We start from the raw sequence: 20550 nt of genomic DNA, 5'->3' as shown, positions 1-20550 counted from the left end.
ATACATATATATGGCAACCCACTCCAGTGTTCTTGCCTGGAGAATCCCAGGGACCAGGGAGCTCGGTAGGCTGCCCTCTATGGGGGTCGCACAGAGTCAGACACAACTGAAGCGACTTAGCAGTAGCAGTAGCAGCATACATATATATGACTCAGTTATACATATACATGTATCAGTTCAGTTCAGTTGCTCAGTCATGTCCAACTCTTTGTGACCCCCATGGACTGCAGCACACCAGGCCTCCCTGTCCATCACCAACTCCCAGAGTTTACTCAAACTCAAGTCTGTTGAGTTGGTGATGCCATCCAACCATCTCATCCTCTGTCATCCCCTCTCCTCCCGCCTTCAGTCTTTCCCAGCATCAGGGTCTTTTCCAGTGAGTCAGTTCTTCTTCTCATCAGGTGGCCAAAGTATTGGAGTTTCAGCTTCAGCATCAGTCCTTCCCATTAATATTCAGGACTGATTTCCTTTAGGATGGACTGGTTGGATCTCCTTGCAGTCCAAGGGACTCTCAAGAGTCTTCTCCAACACGACAGTTCAAAAGCATCAATTCTTTGGCATTCAGCTTTCTTTATAGTCCAACTCTCATATCCATACATAACTACTGGAAAAATCATAGCTTTGACTAGATGGACTTTGGTTGGCAAAGTATTGTGTCTGCTTTTTAATATGCTGTTTCAATGGCATTCTTTTAATAGCTATATAATATTCCAAAGAATGTACATATATAATAACTTGATTAGGTAATTCTCAAATATTGTAGTTAGGTTACTCTATTCAGTCATTATCACAGTTCTTAATTCAGGCCACTCATATACTTAGTAGGTGTTTTCAATAAATTCTTATTGAATGAATGAATAGAGGAGTGAATGAAAGATTGTGTAGTATGGGATGGGCTAAAAACCAGTTGGGAGAGAGTTCTAGGAGATGGAATGGGGTAAGATGGCCTGTCTAGGGTGCTCCAAAGTGCACAGGGGTTCAGGTATAGGTCTGAGCTACACCATGAGGGATTTGGGGTCATGAAGAGGATCATGGGTGGGAAACAGATTCAAAATTTAGCAGCCAAAACAGAGGAGAGAACTTCAACAAAGAAAGTCAGGAATAAAAATCAAGGGGTTAGCAGCATTATTCACTATAGTCAAAACATGGAAACAACATAAGTGTCCATCAATGGATGAATGGATAAAGAAGATGTGGCTTACATGCACAATGGAATACTATTTATTCAGCCTCAGAAAAGAACAAAATAACGCCATCTGCAGCAGCATGAATGAACCTAGAGGCTGTCGTACTGAAGTGAAGTAAGTCCCACAGAGGAAGGCAGATACCGCATGATATCACTTATATTTGGAATCTAAAAAATAATAATAAAATATGACACAAGTGAAACTATCGACGAAACAAAAACAGGCTCACAGACATAGAGAGCAGATTGTGGCTGCCATCGGGAGGGGCCTGGGAAGAGGGATGGACTGGGCGGCTGGGGTTAGCAGATGCAAACTATTACCTAGAGAAGGCATGAGCAGCAAGGTTCTACTGTACAGCACAGGGCACTGTATTCAGTATCCTGTAATACACCACAGGGCTTCCCTGGCGGCTCAGTGGTAAAGAATCCACCTGCCAATGCAAGAGATGTAGGTTTGATGCCTGGGTCAGAAAGATCCCCTGGAGAAGGAAATGGCTACCCACTCCAGTATTCTTGCCTGGAGAATCCCGTGGACAGGGGAGCTTGGCGGGCTACAGTCCATGAGGTTGCAACATGAAGTTGGAGACGACTTAGCAACTAAACAACAAAAACAACAATAAACCGTAATGGAAAAGAATATGAAAATGTATATATATATATATATATATGTATGTATATAACTGAATCACTTTACAGCAGAAGTTACAATATCGTAAATCAACTCTACTTCAATAAAATAAATTTTTAAAAACAAGGAGTTCATCCACAGTGCTGCTGTAAACAGGACTGGAGCCCTTTCCTCGCTATTTAGGTCCGTGAACTCAAGCGTGTAGATGTAAAAGACTAGCCTAAAGATTAGAGTCAAGCTACACAGATAAGGGTCATTGACTCCAGGCTTATAAAGCTGAACTAAGTAATGCAAGATTACTCTAAAAAATTAGTAGAGTGAACTCAACTGCAGTTTTCGACTTCCAGTCCAGTATTTGTCCGATACCATATTTGCAGTGGTAGAGTAAAACCTTCCTAAAGGACTTTGTGCTGTTTGTTTTTAAATGATGCTCTCTTAAGTTAAAGCTAGCATAGTGGGGAGGGGCAGTGTTAATGGGGTATATTGTGAGTTAGGAAGAATCTGATTGTGTTTTTACAAGAAGAACTCTTGGGCCAGTTTCACAAACTGAATTCATCAGACCATAAAACCTGCCTTTATTTACTTCCTTTATCTTTTATTTATTTCCCTCTTTGTTTGAACCAAAGCCTTTCATTAGAAATTTTATTTTATCAAATAGCTCTTTCTTTATCATGAAGAAAGTATTTGAGTTTTGTTTCTTAAAGGACGTGGCTGCAAATGAGGGTGACATGTTCACCTCTAATGCACACTCAGCAAGGTTATAAAATCTAGTAGACTATTACTAAAAGAAGATTTAGTCATACACTCAGTTATTTTAAGAAGTGATTTATTCCTATGGTGGGCTTGTTGTCATGTGGAGAACAGTTTCTTTTGAGGTGGAAAACGTATTTAAACATGTTTAAACACTAAACATGTTTCAGTGTCTATGTTTTTTATTAAATGAAGATGGAATTTTATTCACCTCTGTGCCTTTGCTGGGGCAGCCCCTCTACCTGGAAGGTCTCATTCTCCCCAATCAGGGAAACACTGATGCTTCCAGGTCAGCCCAGACATTCTCCCCCCCGGGTGTCAGGAATTCCTTGTTAGGTTCTTGCTGGACACTGTCCATGTCCATCTCATGGCACTTATCACATTGCCCTGGGCTTACATTCTGTTGTCCTCAATGGGCTGTGAATTCCATCTGCATCTCACTCATTCATATATATTCAATTCTTAGCACAGAACTTTGAACATAAAAACCATACAAGAAATTTGTATTGAATGGAAGAGACTCACTCTCCTGCATTTTCTTTGATTTGAGGGTTTACTTGGCTCTGTTACTCGTGAAAACTATGCAGCTAAATTTTTTTGTTGAATATTTCAACAATATATACGAAGTAATGGTTACAGGAAAAAATATGTCATTTAGTTGAGCCCTTTTACTTAATAAATTTCCCTCAAATTGTTATATGAATCTCCAGGGAGCTAAACAGTGAACTCTTACTGGATAAATTACTCCGGTTTTTTCATCTTGATTTTAAGCTCAAATAACTTCAAATTCATCACTTAATGCAGATCAATGTTTATATGATAAATACATCAGATATATCAGTGACCCAGAAGAGATAAATAGTGACACTGAATCGCAGGGTATCTGAGTTTGGGGGAAAGCTAAGAAGAGCAAAATTACAGGCAACTAACAAAAAATAAAGCAAGCCTTCCTAAAGAGAACAGAGATAAAACATGGAAAAAAAAAAAGACTTCCACTTTATAACATAAGCACACACACACATACACATATTTAACTGAAGCATGTGTGTGGAGGGTTTTGAGGTACAAATCAGAATATGTATTGTGACAATATCTAAAACTGATTAATGTATTAATTGAAAAACTTCTATTTAATTTCTAGCAGGTCTGCCTCAACTTGAATGAATACTGTGAGGGACACAGGGACACATACACAGAAGCTTTAAGTATCCATTTGACAATAAACTTACTTTTCTAGATAAGACTATAGGGCCAACAAAAGAATTCCGGAACACTTGAACAAATGCTGAATGCTGTGTTCTAGAGAGATTAATCCAGCATTAATCCTTCATGCTGGGTTAAGGTGCAGGGTTGGAAGAACAAGAAGCACAGAGAAGTTAGGAGACATAAAATGATGGATACCCAAGTGCACCGATGAGGGAGACTGAACAAGATCTCACCCACCAAAGGTACAGCATCACCAAAGCCTGGCACTAGAAGCACCCATGAAACAAACATCTGCTGAGTCAGCCATGGGTTGCTCACAGTGGGTCTAAAGTGCATGAGAAAGGAGTCAGCTTGGAGGACAAAGTGATGCCCTGTCCCTGAAATAGAAGACGTGGAGGAGACAGAAATGTCTGGGATGAAGGGGAAGGGCAGAAGATGGAGGGTGTATTTCCAGGGTGATGTCTGTTTTCTCCAAGGAGTAGGAGGTGAGGGGTAGGGCAGAGGCGAGGATCCGAGTGACTCGTTGCCTGGGTTAACTTTGGTCACTGAGATGGTCTTTCACAGATCTCACATTTCAGAAAACAAAATCCTCAATTGTTAATATGCAAAAGAATAGCAATTTAAGTAATCTTCATAAAAGAATTATATTATTTTTGGCAAGTTTTAAAAGCTGGAGAAAATTAATTTTTAAATAATTCATTCATACATATATTTGATATATAGTAACACACAATGGCACCCCACTCCAGTACTCTTGCCTGGAAAATCCCATGGATGGAGGAGCCTGGTAGGCTGCAGTCCATGGGGTCGCTAAGAGTCGGACACGACTGAGCAACTTCACTTTCACTTTTCACTTTCATGCATTGGAGAAGGAAATGGCAACCCACTCCAGTGTTCTTGCCTGGAGAATCCCAGGGATGGGGGAGCCTGGTGGGCTGCTGTCTATGGGGTCGCACAGAGTCAGACACGACTGAAGTGACTTAGCAGAAGCAGCAGCGGCAGTAACACACATGTGACCTAAATTAATTTTAATAAGATTTAGGGTTAGGACTTAAAATTTAATCATAGAATTAAAAAACTATTGGTGACAAATTCTAAATGTTTAGTGATTTGGTACTACTGGGTGACAGCACATATAAAAGTAGTTTGTAACACTGCACAGAGTAAACACTTTATAATAAGCTGTTTTAATGAATTCTTTAGGTCCCCAAACGGTAGAGGTCCAGAGTCAGCAGTTTCAGATCCACTCCAAGGATGGCAAGCCACTGTTCACTGTGGATGAAGAGAAAGTCATGATTGGTACAGATAAACTTCGAGTAACTGGTAGGTATAGCTCTTTATTTTTGATTTAAGAATAATTGACAAACAACATTAGTTTCAGGTATACAATATGGTGATTCAATATTCATATATATTGTGAAATGATCCACACTAAGCCTAGTTAATGTCCATCACCACACATGCTTACAAATTTATTTTCTTGTTATGAGGACTTTTAAGATGCACTCTCTTAGCAACTTTCAAATATACGATACAGTATTATTAACTAGGGGGCTTCCCAGGTGGCTCAGTGGTAAAGAACAAGCCTGCCAATGCAGGAGACTTGGGTTCGATCCCTGAGTCAGGAAAATCCCCTGGAGAAGGAAATGGCAACCTGCTCTAGTATTCTTGCCTGGGAAATCCCATGGACAGAGGAGCCTGGCTGACTATAGTCCATGGTGTCGCAAAAGAATCGGACAGGACTTAGCAACTAAACAACAGTTGCTTTCTGGTTTTAAAAATAAGCCTGAGTAGGAAAGATATGTACACCCCAGTGTTCACTACAGCACTGTTTATAATAGCCACGATATGGAAGCAACCTAAGTGTCCATCAACAGAGGAATGGATAAAGATGAGGTGAAAGTGAAATATAAGTATAAATATAAGTGAAAGTGAAGTCGCTCAGTCGTGTCCGACTTTTTGCGACCCTGTGGACTGTAGCCTACCAGGCTCCTCTGTCCATGGGATTCCCTAGGCAAGAGTACTGGAGTGGGTTGCCATTTCCTTCTCCAGGGGATCTTCCCAACCCAGGGATCAAACCCAGGTCTCCAGCATTGGAGGCAGATGCTTAACTCAGCCATTAAAAAGAATGAAATAATGCCATTTGCAGCAACATGGATGGACCTAACGAGTGTTATATTGAATAACATAAGTCAGACAGAGACGAAGAAATATCATATGACATCCCTTATATGTGTAATCTAAACAGAAATGATACAAATGAACTTACTTACAAAACAGAAAGAGACTCACAGACTTAGAGAATGAGTTTATGGTTGCTGGGGGGAGGAGAAGGATGGAGGAAAAGGATAGTTAGGGAGTTTGAGATGAACATGTACACACTGCTATATTTAAAATGGATAACCAACAAGGACCTACTGTATAGCCCAGGGAACTCTGTTCAATGTTATGTGGATGGGAGGGGAGTCTGGGGGAGAATGGATACGTGTATATGTAAGGCTGAGTCCCTTTTCTGTCCACATGAAACTACCACAATATTGTTCATCGGCTATACCCAATACAAAATAAAAAGTTAAAACAAACCTGGGTATTTGTAACTGCTTTAAAAATCATATTTTGTTTATAGGAACCTAGTGAAATCGTGGTGTTCTTGGAAAAGTAGGAAAGCAGTTATGCCTATTTTATCCCACAACTCAAACGTCTATACAAAGTCAACAGTCAAAACCTACATGTCCTGTAATATGGAGTATAAAGGCTTGATTTGTTAGCTGTTGTTTACTTTTGTAAGAATGCTGCACCTTTGGTTTGTGTTTAGGGCCTGAAGGGGCTCTTTTTGAACATTCGGTGGAGACACCCCTCATAAGACCCGACCCACTCCAGGACCTCAGGTAAGAGTTTTGTTCAGATGTAAACAAACTGGTTATGTGCTGGAGTAATTCTTCAGCAGATGCTACCAGGTGGTTCCTTGTTCTGATGACCTTCCACCCATGACAGGTCATTTCTGACAGAATCCAGAGGGTGAACGTCCTTGTGCGCATCCCGTCCTCCCGACTCTGAGACGCAGGCCTGGTGACCCGCCCACCCCCGCCCCAGGGCAGCCTGCACCGTTCTAGTAGACTAGTTCCTCCTCCAGGAAACCTCAGGGACTTGGCTAAATGCCACTATTTTATTTTTTCCTCCCTTTTTTTTTATTGTGGTAAAAATACACATATAAAATGTATCATTGTAACCATTTTTAAATGTATAGCTCAGAACATATTTATACTTTATATACTTAAAAGTTTTGTTTTTTATTTTCTATTATGGTTTACCACAGGATATTGAATATAGCTCCCTGTGCTCTACAGTAAGACCTTATTGTTTATCCATCCTGTATATAGCAGTTTGCATCCATTGACCCCAAACTCCCAATCCTTCTCTCCCTCCATCACCACTCTTCCCCTTGACAACCACAGGTCTGTTCCCTACATTTGTGGGTCTGTTTCTGTTTTGTAGATGAGTTCATTGTGTCATATTTTAGATTCCACATACAAGTGGCACCATTGATGGCTCAGCAGGTAAAGAATCTGCTTGAAATGCAGGAGACACGGGAGATGCGGGTTTGATCCCTGGGTGGGGAAGATCCCTTGGAGGATGACATGGCAACCCACTCCAATATTCTCGACTATTGGTTGAAAAATCCCATGGACAGAGGAGCCTGGCAGTCTACAATCCAAAGGGTCGCGATGACTCGGACGTGACAGCCCGCAGCACACATAAGTGATATCCTATGGCATTTGTGTTTGTCTGACTAGAGTACGTACTAGAGAGTAGGATGACCTCTAGGTCCATCCATATAGCTGCATACAGCATTATTTCACTCTTTTGTGTAACTGAATAATATTCCATTGTGTGTGTGTGTGTGTGTGTGTGTAAATATACCACAGCATCTTTATCCATTCACCTGTCGATGGACATTGAGGTGGTGTCCACAGTTTCTGGTTACTCTGAATAGTGTTGCTATTAAAGTGGGGTGTAAATGCAGCTATTTAAAAATGCTTCATTGACTCCATGTCAGCCATAGGAAAGTTCAGAATGCTCCCAGGGCACTTGGCCTGTGACCTAGTCTCCGTGGGGCTCCCTAGACTGGCACCCTGGGCACCTCCCTCCTCACTCGTCCTGAAACTGAGCAGCTGCCAGCCCCAAGCTCCACACTCCCACACACCTTGTCCCACCTGACTGGGGTGCCCCTCCTTACCTTGGACACCCATGGACGTCTCCTTGTCCTCATGCTTCAGCTCACCAACCCATCGTTTTTTCCTGAAAATCATCAGCTGAGGTAAAACAATTGTACCTTTTAGTGAAAGAGAATTGTGTCCTATATGGGCTTAAAATGTCCAAAAGGCATTCTCAGAAATTTCAGTCTACATTACATTTTTAAAATATGTGCACTGTGAGTAGAGACAAGAGCGTTACAAAACTGAGAACGTGATGAATCCATATATGCAAAGAAATTGTAAACCGTTGATATATCTTTTTTCAACTGTGGCAAAATACACATACATTTTACCTTCTCAACCACTTTTAAACGTACAGTTCAAAAGCCTATAGTAGACTCATTGTTGTCAACCATCCCTACCTCCAGTCGCCAGAATTCTTTACATCTTGGAAAACTGAAACTCCACGCCCCTTAAACACTAACTCCTGTCCCCTTCCCCGACCCTGCATGCCACCACCCTGCCCTCTGTGTCTATGAATCTGAGGACTCTCGGCACCTTGTTTAAGTGGAATCATACAGTATATGTCCTTTTGCGACCGGCATAATATCCTCAACCTTTGGTATATCTCTATGTAATATCAGAATATATAAAATCACCTCGTTCCATATGTGTCTTTTCTTTATACAGAGTCTCTGTGTGCCTGTGTGTATTTCACTGTCTCACTGGCTACTGAACGTCCTTTACTGCTGTAACTGTTTATTCTAATAGTGTATTTGTACTTTATAACAAAAACAAACAATAGTTTTTAAAACAAGTGTCTACAAGTCTACAGTGTCACTTAAAGTCACATTTAGAATTTGAACTTGAAAAATATTCAGGTCAAGTAGCATATTCTAATATATTATGTATAAATAGGGGAATAATGTACAGTAGGAATCCCAGCTTTACAAACAAGCCTGGTGACCTTGGCCAAATTAACCCTTTGAAGCTATATTTTCTCATAAAACATTGGTAGTATAATACATCTCAGAGTATTCTGGGGAAGATTTAATAAGCTATGAAGTTAAAAATGTTTTGTAAACTGAAAGTGGAATACAAATAATCATTTTTATTATCATTATTATACCAACTAGATATTCATACCAAATGGAACTGGATTTAGGAAATTTGGCATTTCTCTTAATGTTAATGTCTAATTAAACATTGCTGCTGCGGCTGCGGCTGCTAAGTCGCTTCAGTCGTGTCTGACTCTGTGCGACCCCATAGACGGCAGCCCACCAGGCTCCCCCATCACTGGAATTCTCCAGGCAAGAATACTGGAGTGGGTTGCCATTTCCTTCTCCAATTCATGAAAATGAAAAGTGAAAGTGAAGTTGCTCAGTCGTGTCCGACTCTTAGCGACCCCATGGACTGCAGCCTACCAGGCTCCTCCATCCATGGGATTTTCCAGACAAGAGTACTGGAGTAGGGTGCCATTGCCTTCTCCGAATTAAACATTAATCTAAAGCAAATGAGAGTTCAATTCATCTTACCCACTTAGAGAACATTTGCAGCATAAAATTAGATTGTGACTATAATTAAATTGCAACAGTTTCATTGATTTTGATAAAGGACCATGAGATCAATATTATAGAATTATTATAGTTAGGGAAGAAGAACATTTTACTTTTGTAGGAAAGAAACATGATTCAATATCTTTAAAAAATAATGCCATGAGAAAAATTTTGTTATTAAAAATAATATAAATTGTAGACCTGCCAAACCACTCTTTGCAATGAACGTCACTGTTTTAAAAGTATAGGCCTCATAATTAAGCAATTCGTCTTACATTTTTCCCATTAGGAAATAAATTTTCTGGCTTCTACAGCAGGCCTTTCCTGAAAAAGAAATGGCAGAAGAGTATTCTCTGGCTTTCTAAAACATGACACTAAGGGAATATTCCATAACCCAAGTGTTACAACCAGAGTGATTGAGAACATAATGAAATTATAAGGAATTGCTTGAGGAATGGGGTTTGGATGGAAGACATGAACTAACAGGTTTCGAATGCCTGCCATTGCCAGGAAATGTGTCTGTACTGTCACATAATTTATCTCGTTTCCTCGTCAGCTCGACCTGAAAAGCATCAACTCAGTCCCCATTTTACAAAAGAGAACACTGAGCTCAAGGTAGGAGCACATTCTAAGACACAAAGGAAAAAAGGCAGCCAACTCATGACTCAACTTAGCTCTGGCTCCAAAGCCAGTGTACGCTCTGTTCCCACCTTCCACCACCCAGGGGAACCCTTTAGTGATTTACTCCCTGATTTATCACCAGACTCAGCTGACTGAGTGCATGAGAGTTGTATTGTCTTCTGTGAGTTCATGCTATCACCTGTCTTTCCCTTTTTATATCTGTGTCCAGTAGCATTACTATTCCTGGCCTGAGTAAAATGAGATAGATTCTGGAATATGTTAACTGACCTATGAAAACTTTGTGGATGTTGTTGGGTTAAGATCATGAAGATCATTTATAAAAAGACCTTTGAAATATACATGTTTAAATATCACAATTTAAATTTTGGTCTGTGCTCAAATGGTAGTTATGAAAGGGTAATAGTTATTTTCTTTAAGAAAAATATATAATTGACTTGTATTTAAGCTAGATTTACATTTCTTAGGGCAAGGTCATCCTCAAGAGAAGTATGAACTGTAACATACGATTTTAAACCTAATTCTCATTTATGCATGATATAATTCAATCTTTTTTTAAAAAATTCAGCAAAAATGTATAAAGTGTGTTTACGTGCCAGAGTCTGTATAGATGCTGGTTCCACAGTGATAAAAGGCGTGGTCCCTGACCTTAGTGAGTTTAAAGTCTGTTGGGAGAAAGAAACGTGCAAACAAGTTACAATGACATCATTCATTGCGATGATGAAGGTGCAAAATGATAGTGAGGGCATAGGAGAAAGAGTGTAACTCTTCCTTCGGCGATCTGAGATGAAGTCACAGATAAGAAAGCTCTTGAACGGAAATTTAAGGAATCAGTAGATGTGGATGCAGTGGGGCAAACTGCAAAGCCCCTACAGCCCAGTAGGGATGTGATGGCGGAAACCATGCCTAGGACATAGTAACACATATGTTTCTTCATTAGATGAGTAAAATGAACAGATGTGGAAGTATTTGTTCCCATTTCAAACACTTGTAAATATTGGTTTCCTTAATGCAGTTTATAAATATCACCTAAGTAGAAACCAAGGAAGCCCATTCACTCTCAGGTCCCAGTAACCAAGCAGAAAATTCACGGTCAGTGCATGTGTTGCTCAGTCATGTCTGACTCTCTGCAAACCTGTGGCCTGTAGCCCACCAGGCTCCTCTGTCCATGGGATTCTCCAGACAAGAATACTGGAGTGGGCTGCCATGCTCTCCTCCAGGGATCCTCCCAGTCCAGGGATCGAACCCAGGTCTCGAGCATCTCCTGCGTTGCAGGTGGGTTCTTCACCACTGGCACTACCTGGGAAGCCCATGGTGGAGTGGAAGCTAAGTCAGGGGTACTCAAGGAGAAATCAGGATTCCACAGAGACTAGGGGCTGGAACTTGAATATTTTATGGAGACTGATTCCAAGCTACAACCTAGTGTGTATGAAATGCCCAGAGATATCTCATAGATCTTGAGAAGATACTTCAGCATCTGGTAGGACTAAGCACACACACACGCGTGCACACACACACACACATATGCATACACACATACATACACACACACCCTCTCAGAGTTTTTCTCTCTCACCATTTCTCTGTCTGTTCTTGCTTATTTTTCCATGTGAACATTAGGTCTTTGATATCTGACCATGTTGATTGCATTCATGGAAATGTGTACTTCAGAGCATTCTCATCTCAGCCTTTTTGGTAATATGGGTCTAAACCTGTACTGAATTGAAATGTTTTGTCTTCAAGGATAGAAATAAGGCAGAGGGGACGAAGTCTGCTTCTGGGAGCACTGTGTTGTGAGAACATTAACAACTAGTCATTGGTCCTATTGAGGTCACTTGTGGTTTGAGAATGACCCTGGAAATGGACTCACCTTCGCCAGGGTCCCTGAAATGGGCCCAGCGGTGCAGGGTGCTCACACCCTCCTCCTTTCCCTCCGCTGTCTTCCATCAGTCCAGGCAGGAAAGATGCAGGCAGTTAGCAGTGGCCAGAAGGTGCCTCCATCAGCAGACCAGGCTCATGTAGGTACCAGCATGTTTCCCCCAACACCTAAACCCAACAGAACTTGACCAATACATTCCAGGAATATCTCTGCTTCTAACACTCAAAGTCATATTTTAACATGTGTAACAGGTCAGATCTTACATACTGAGAGGGACATAAGAAAAGGGAGCTTTATTTTCCATAACAAATAGTGGTAGATGAGAAAACTTGCCAATTAAAGGTAGTAATCCACCTGATTTAAAGGTTGATCGGTACCACTTAGTCATAAAAAAGAACAAAATAATGTCATTTGCAGCAACATGGATACAACTAGAGATTATCATACTAAGTCAAGTAAGCCAAACAGAGAAAGACAAATAATATAGGATATCACTTATATGTGGAATCTAAAATATGACGCAAATGAAACTGTCTGTGAAACAGACTCCAGGACATAAAGAATAGACTGGTGGGTGCCAAGCGGGTTGGGGGAGTGAAGGATTGGGAATTTGGGATTAGCAGATGCAGATTATTATATATAGGATGGATAAGCAACAATGTCCTACTGTGTAGCATAGAGAACTGTACTCAATATTCTGTGATAAACTATAATGGAACAGAATATAAAAGATTCTATATATATATATATATATATATATATATATATAACCGAGTAACTTTTCTATGCAGCCAAAATTAATTAACACACATTTGTAAATCAACTATACTTCAATTAAGAAATTATTTTAAAAGTTGATCAGTCACTTCAGACGCAAATTCATTACCAGGCACTTCTCGCCTCTTAAATGCTACTCTTTCTCCTGCCACCTGCACCCTACTCTGACCCTGCAGTGGGATGGGTCCCTTTCTCCTTCTCGTGGATGTTTAAACATTCCAAGCAAGTCAGCCTTTCGCCTTTTGGTTGAGTCAGGTTGGAGCAGATGAAAAGCCTGTCCAGTGATCCTGCTGGGCCATCTGGTGGAAATGCCATCAGTCGTTTCCAGGCAGAAGCAAATAAGAGAAGATCCCTGTTCCTGTGTTCCTGGTTCTGAATCTGTGTTTGACTAAATCACAAGGAGATGCTGCTGAATCTCACAGAAACAAGGCCTGCTGAGGCTAGTCTCCACCTTGTCTGTAAACTCCATTAGTTAGTCATTTTTCCAGGAGAAATTGCTGCATGTGCCCTGTAATCTTCCTAAATGAGAAAAAAAAAAGCAAACAACGAAGTCCAAACTTTTGTGAACATGTAGCAAATGAATGTGTTGCCCTTAAATTTCTCTTTTTCCCAAAGAAGTCTGGGTTTGGGCTAAAAATAAATAGTTTTCCAGAGATATTCACCAGTAGCACTTTCTTTTGGTGTGGCATGCCAGCCTACTGACCATGTTGTCTGGAGCTGCCGCACAAGGCTGGGATGGTCAACGTTTGCATCAGTTTTCAGGGGATATTAATTTCATAGATTCTCATTGATGGGAAGTTAATTTCTTTACTGCCCTTTATTTCTGGATTTATCAATGAAAATCAACCCTGAATATTCATTGGAAGGACTGATGCCAGAGCTGAAGCTCTAATACTTTGGCCACCTGATGGGAAGAGCTAACTCACTGGAAAAGACCCTGATGCTGGGAAAGATTGAAGGCAGGAGGAGAAGGGGATGATAGAGGATGAGGTGGTTGGATGGTATCACTGACTCAGTGGACATGAGTTACAGCAAACCCTGGGAGATAGTGAAGGATAGAGGAGCCTGGCATGCTACAGTCCACGGGGTTGCAAAGAGTTGGACATGACTTAGTGACTGAACAGCAGCTGTTCAGTCCAACCTCATGGACTGCAGCATGCCAAGCTCCCAATGTATGGCAAAACCCACAATATTGTAAAGGAATTAGCATTCAATTAAAATAAATTAATTAATTTAAAAAATTTTTTTAAAGAATGAATGAATATACTGTATATCTTACTGATATATATTCTCTGTATGTCTCTATCTCTATTGGAAGATACTATGTCTTACTGATTATATTCTCTATGATCTTACCGATTATATTCTCTAAGATTTATGTTCTCTAAGAATATAATCAGTAAAATATATAGTATATTCTCCATTGGTTGGGGGATTCCTGGGGTGGCTGTTTTTTATGCCATTTTTTCTTGGTTTCCTTACCTCATTTCAGACTAGAATCCCCGACACGGAGTCTCAGCATGGACGCCCCCAAAGGCGTTCACATTCAAGCCCCTGCGGGGAAGATCGAGGCCCTTACCCAGATGGACATCGTTCTTCAGAGCAGCGATGGGACGGTGAGTCCAGTGGACGGTGGGTGGTGGCTGCCCCCATTGTACAAGCCTCACGTCCACTAAGTAATGATGACATTCACATCCAATAAGCCATCAGCAAATTACAGTTTGTAAACAGATGTCATGAAAGGCATCACAGAAAATGTGAAAGAAGGAAAAAGATTTAACACTGAAAGAAAAGCCAAGAAAGGTTAAAAGCAGTCTCTGTTGGATCCAGACTGCTTTCTTTGGCATTTGTTCTATCAAGTCTCTTATTGTTTTCAGCTTTGAAAAAGTCCTGGACATTCAGAGCTTGCAAAGAATGTCCATTCTGCCACTTCCTAGTGACCCTCTCAGTAGAACCATCACTGGGGGTCACCTGTAAGGGATAACCTTTTTTTTTACCACCCAGGGTGCTTGCTCACATCAAGTCCTGGTTCAGTGAAAGTCAAATATGAAAAATAAGAGTTGCAATAAAGAAAACTCTGGAACCTCCAGTCCAGAAATAAAACATCCCTGATAAGAGCCCCTCTGAGAATGGGCAGCAAGGCACAGGCTCCCTACTATTTATTGAGCCTTCTAGTGTGAGATCAATTCGCCAATTACGTGTTTGAGTCAGGGACATTAACAGGCCTCTCTGGGCTTCTCTCCTCATTTGTCAAGTACAGGAAATAGTATTTACTTCACTATGTCACAGGGCTAAGAGACATCAATCCAGTAAGATAATTTTGAACTGATAGTAATTTAATATTAAGGGGGGGGGGTGTGGTTGAGGCTGCAGAGGTAGACTACAGGAGGCAGGTTCAGTCCTGGCTTGGCAAGATCCCCTGGAGAAGGGAATGTCAACCCAAGTATTCTTGCCTGGGAAATCCCATGGACACAGGAGCCTTGGCCAGCTATAGCCCATGGGACACAAGGAGTCAGACACAACTTAGTAACTAACAGCAGCAGCAGCAAAGCATTAGACAATAACCGATATAGGTTCTGCTCCAAAAAACATAAGACCCATTTGACTACTTGCTCTGACGGTGACCCAGACCCCAGGGCAAAGCCTGCCTGCCATGCCCTTGTACTGTCACCCTGCACTGCCCGCAGAGATGTCAGCATCCCGGGATGCCAGTGTATTCAGAGCCCGGCCTGACGGGACCAGAGCCGCATAAAACAAAGGTGGGATTCCACCTTGTTGGTGAGGAAGAACATGGGAGCTTCCCAAACATAGTTCAGCTCGTTCTGATAAGTGAACACCCTGCTGGGGCTCAGGCTTGGTTGCTCTGTGCTATGACTCTGATTTCTTTTAGCTGTCAGAGATTTCCAAAACTCAATCAACAGCCATTTGTGTGCATCTTGGTTCAACTAAACCTCTCTAGGAACAAAACATCCAGTGGCTTCCCTCTTATTTCAGTTGTCTGTGTGTCACTTGCTTCCTGTATCTAATAGAAGGCAACAGAGTTGCAAATAAAATTGTAAAAGCTGGAGAAATGGTTGCTAGCCATTAGGATGAATTTAATTGCCTCTCCTAGGAAAATAATATCATGAGCAATTCCAGCATTCACAAGGTAAAATAAATAAGATGAGTCAACTTCTGCGGCTTGTACTTTATCCCAATAGGAGGAGAAGCTGAAGGTCAAAGTGGAATACAAGGTCTATGTGAATCAAAAAATGGTATTATTTTGGCCAGATAACTCTGAAAGGTCTTCAAGGAGTGTCACATCATACACTTTCCTAGCTGGCCTAGTGCAATGAATAAAAGGGAAAAAAAAGACTTCCCTCCAGTTCCTAAGGAATATTTATCCCCCCTGCCCAGATGGAAACGAGAAATAGGCTTTGAAAGAATCAGGTCATCATAATGTGACTTCAGTCAAGGCAGGTACCTACTTCATTTTCTATGCAGAGAAAGAACTTGGAACATTTGGAGCATTTGAGTTTCGTGTTTGTCGTGTTCCCTCCCCTTGACCACGTCTTGTCTCACTCTCTCCCAAGCAGCTTATGCTCGACGCGGAAACTGTGTTTTTGCCCGAGCTGGCTCTGGGGAGCCAGGGGCCCGCAGGCAGCTCCCAGGGGCTCTACGAAGTCTGTGCATGTCCGAACGGGAAGCTCTACATGTCTGTAGCCGGCGTGGGTACCACGTGCCACGAGCACAGTCATCTCTGCCTCTAAACCATCGGCACTGCCCAGGGCGCATCTGCTGTGTCTCGGTGCACTCAGCAGTGCAGACCTCAGCCTTCCCAGCTGGAGCCACTCGACAACGGTGAGCTGAGTTTGCGTGTGGGAGTTTGAAAGGAGCTCAAACGCACCACTGAAAATGTTCCTGTGAAACTGTGATCTCAGAGTGGAGCTTAGACACAAAAGTCCAAGGATCAGAATCATTGTGACTTTCCCTGTCCTGTGTGTGTCGGTCTGTGATGGGATGTTGGGCTGCTGTGTGGAACGGATGCATGGATGTGTGATGCTCAGCTGGAGACTTCTGACCTCCCGTGAGAGTAGTCTGAGTCCTACCCAGGTGCCTCAGAGTTCTCTGAGGTTTTCCACTGTGTCAATCAATTCTGCAGGAGCTGTATTCATTTCAACGCAAAGTGTGTCTGGTTTCAGAAGAAAATCTTCAAGTTTTAAAAGGATGTTGAGATTGATCTGACTTTCAGAATGTGGTCAGAGGAATAAATTGTACACAACTGATCATGTTTCTTTATATAGTCCATAAGCAATAAAAATCAACCTACATTTTTCATAGACTTCACAATGTGTGTTGCTTTCTTTAATCCTCACAACTCTTTTTGAGTTCTGTACTGTTTTTCCCCCAGTTGCTGGTGATTAAAAAAAAAAAAAAAAAGGTTCAGATGAGTCAAGTCACAGGTCACCCAGTATCTACTAAAATTAAACTCAACTGGACCCTAACATTTCAACATCAGTTTTCACTTTGGAAAACTTTGATCTGTGTCTCATTGCACCTGCATCACCTGTTTACCTGATACCTGCACAGACGGGCTGATGCCTACGTGAAAGGTGGAGAAACTAAAGTCAAGGGGAGTTTTGTCATCCACCAAGAGGGCCCCATGAGCTGGTGGGGGCTCGCCTCTGCCCAGCCCGCATGCTCACCTCACAGGAGAGGTGAGGGACCGGGGTGGAGCGGAGCTTCACCAAGTCCTTGCTCACAGTTGCCATCCTCGGCTGTGTGATCTGTATATGAATATGGTGAACACACACACTGAACCCATGAATGCTTTGGTTTTGTGGTTTTACTTACACGGTAGGATGCCTTCATCACACCGAACGCCAGGTGTTGGTTTTGATGTGTGTTTAACTGATCGTTCCCGTTAGAATCCCCACACAGCACGAGACGTGGTGGGACCAACAGCACTGCAACTTTCCCATTAAAGGATTTATGACTAGAAATACAACACTGGTTTCATTTTCCACAGTCTCAGAACTGAGAGAAAAGTGGTCTTTATTTCTAGTGCTGTCTTAACAAGGTGTTAACAATGCAACCCACTCCTAACAGTTTCTTAATATTTAAATTACTGGTATTATAAACATTTGAAATTATTAATACAAAATAAAATTAAAATTTTAAAAATACAGTGTGTCCTAATCAGTTAAGAGCAAACTCAACTCTGAATATAACACTCCTAGTTTCAGGGGATTGGGAGGGTGGGGACTTAGATTATTTAAATAAGTACTTGCCTTTTCCATTAAGTCCTGATTTTTAGAATTAACGTCTGCTTTCTTGCTGGGACACTCCTGTTGTCGTAGCAGTGTTGTCACTTTTGTGTCATATTTACTCTCTTATACCATGTTTGTGCAGAAAAAAAAGTCTTCCAACCCAGTCGATATAGATGGGTTCTTATAGAATGTGTGTACATGTCCAAAAAAATGTCGACGATAAAGCAGAGTCAAAAAAAAAAAAAAGACTCAAAGGACAGGGAATAAACATTTTAAATAAAAGGTGTAAATCCAAACTTTTGTTTCTAGCTGCATTCTCCAGAGTAACGAGGAGTTTCTCCTTGGTTTCAAGCCAGACTTTCAGATGGGCTGTATTCTAGAATGTACTGCATAAACCTACCTTCTTAAGTACATTATACAGTGTAGTTTAAATCTCCACTGAAGGGGCAAGGCCGTGCTAGGAGCACCTGCAACGAGGCACGTACACGGACTAGGCACCAAGTGGTTACGACCACTGAGTATTGGTTGATACTTTAGGGACCCTGAAAAACAGTCTTTATTTCTTTTCCAATTTCCGAACCGACTGAGAAGCAGACACAAGTCAAAAAATGAAGATCAAAATGTCAGCTTTAATAGTAAAGTTAGATTTGCAGCAAACTAGATTTGCTAAGACCTTTCAGTGGAGCAAACGTGAACCTCTCAACCCCTCACAGGCTCTGCAGCTCCTACAGGGCTCAGGTTCCCCTCTCGGTGTCCCCCAGGTCAGTCTCTGCTAGTGAGGGACAGGGGAGCAGGGTGGGAGCTCTTCTGAACAGCAGAGCCATCCCCAGCATGAAGCCAGCGAGGCTGGGTTGCTTGTACTGTTTGTCCCTGCCATTCCCCGATCTAACACGTCAGCTCACTGGGCTTCAGTCTTCTCTGTAACTGCCACTACACACTGGCTGTCGTTTGAAAACCAAGTGAACTTTGGGTCGGGCATAAACAAGCAGGTGGAACAAGAGGGTAAGAAGGGCATGGAGCAGAAAGTGAATTTTGAGCTGAATAGTCAGTGCAGCTTCGGTTTTTGTCCTGGGCTTTGTATCCAGGGCCTTAACAAACACAAGAGAAAGAAGCAGAGATTTTAAGCATGTGGTTCTTCTTTGGCTCTGGTATCCATGTCCCCCTAGGCTCTCCCATGCCTTGACAGCACAGGCCGGGGACTAGCTTCCTAACCAGTGGAGGACTGATGACACTTTAGACCAAATGTGGCAAAACAAGATCAGTGGGGAAGCTCTAGAAGTCCAGGGTTTAGGAACCTCCACCTGCAGTTAGGAAGCTCCAGCTCCTGCCCATGGGCAGGCATCCTGTGGGCACAGGCTCTAGCCCTGATGGCTAATCAACTCCTGGAAGGAGACCTCTTCCCACGTGGTGTCCACACGTCTCCCACTGGCTGCAGGCTCTGGTGGAACCCTGAGCAATACACGACTAGCTAAGTCTCATCTACTTGCCGTTCTCTACTCTCTTATCCTTGAGGTCGACAAAACGCTCAAGGACACAGGATGTCAACTGGCACTGATGGAAGGACACCCACTGGTCCCCAAAGTTAACCTGTCAACTACTTCTCTTTATTTGACTAAACGCTATGCAAACATCTTCCCAGCATCATTCTCGGGCCTTCACCTGCTCCCCCCGGGTGGCTGTGGACCACTCGGGCCTCCTGCCCACAGGGCAGCACAGAGCCCGCCTCCATGGGCAGAAGGCCTGTTCCAACCCCCTCCCCAGGAGCAGCTGCTCACACACTGGTTGGCAGTCTCCAGTTTCCTTTTAATAAGAAAAGCAAAATAGGGTAAAAGGCGTAAAATAATAATAATTAAAAAAATAGTTTGGGTCCAAAATTCTTTGCCCTCAACTTCAAAATCTAAAAGTTTCAAATAATGAAAACTTCCCAAATCTATCTGCTGTAAACTCTGGGCAGCAAAACCTGATCTAAGTTTAGATGAGGCTGTTTCTCAGGTCTGTGTAGTTTAGGGTGGGTGGGTGTTCATGGTTTCACTGTGTTTGATTAAAGGGGAGTGGCCCAACCCCCACCCCCAATGGAAAAGTGAAACTGAAGTCACTCAGTCGTCTCCAACTCTTAGAGACCCCATGGACTGTAGCCTACCAGGCTCCTCCCTCCATGGGATTCTCCAGGCAAGAGTACTGGAGTGGGTTGCATTTCCTTCTCCAGACCCCCAATGGAAAAGCCTCATTAAACCCAGTTTATACACAGTAGTATTAACTTTCTAAAATCCAAATTCTGAAATACATTTGTATGCAAGGGCTTCATGGAAAGGACTGCAGACCTATAATTTTTCTGTTAAAGGAAGTCTAGAAAAAACAAAATTCCAACTACATCAACTATCATAAAAGCCAAAATTTTCTGTGTACATTTTAATATCCAAAAGCAATAAAATACATTCTAAGTGTTGAATCTGAGTTTTAAAGTAGCAAGAACTTAAAAGTCCC

At 42.0% G+C, this 20550-nt stretch overlaps 1 protein-coding gene across 1 annotated transcript in view; it reads left to right on the top strand.

Moving 5' to 3' along the window:
* Nucleotides 1-17138, top strand: part of SGCG (sarcoglycan gamma) — a 29817-nt gene extending 12679 nt beyond the window's left edge. The window contains exons 5-8 of the mRNA XM_069602297.1: nt 4974-5093; nt 6586-6658; nt 14310-14433; nt 16393-17138. Coding sequence (XP_069458398.1) covers nt 4974-5093; nt 6586-6658; nt 14310-14433; nt 16393-16566 — 491 coding nt within the window. The 3' untranslated portion in view covers nt 16567-17138. The remainder of the gene's footprint in view (nt 1-4973; nt 5094-6585; nt 6659-14309; nt 14434-16392) is intronic.
* The last annotated feature ends 3412 nt before the right edge of the window (nt 17139-20550 follow it).

This window comes from Ovis canadensis, chromosome 10, assembly GCF_042477335.2.
Source record: "Ovis canadensis isolate MfBH-ARS-UI-01 breed Bighorn chromosome 10, ARS-UI_OviCan_v2, whole genome shotgun sequence".
Lineage (NCBI taxonomy): Eukaryota > Metazoa > Chordata > Mammalia > Artiodactyla > Bovidae > Ovis > Ovis canadensis.
Note: the sequence above shows the minus strand (reverse complement) of the source record. Positions and strands in the feature narration are given on the sequence as shown.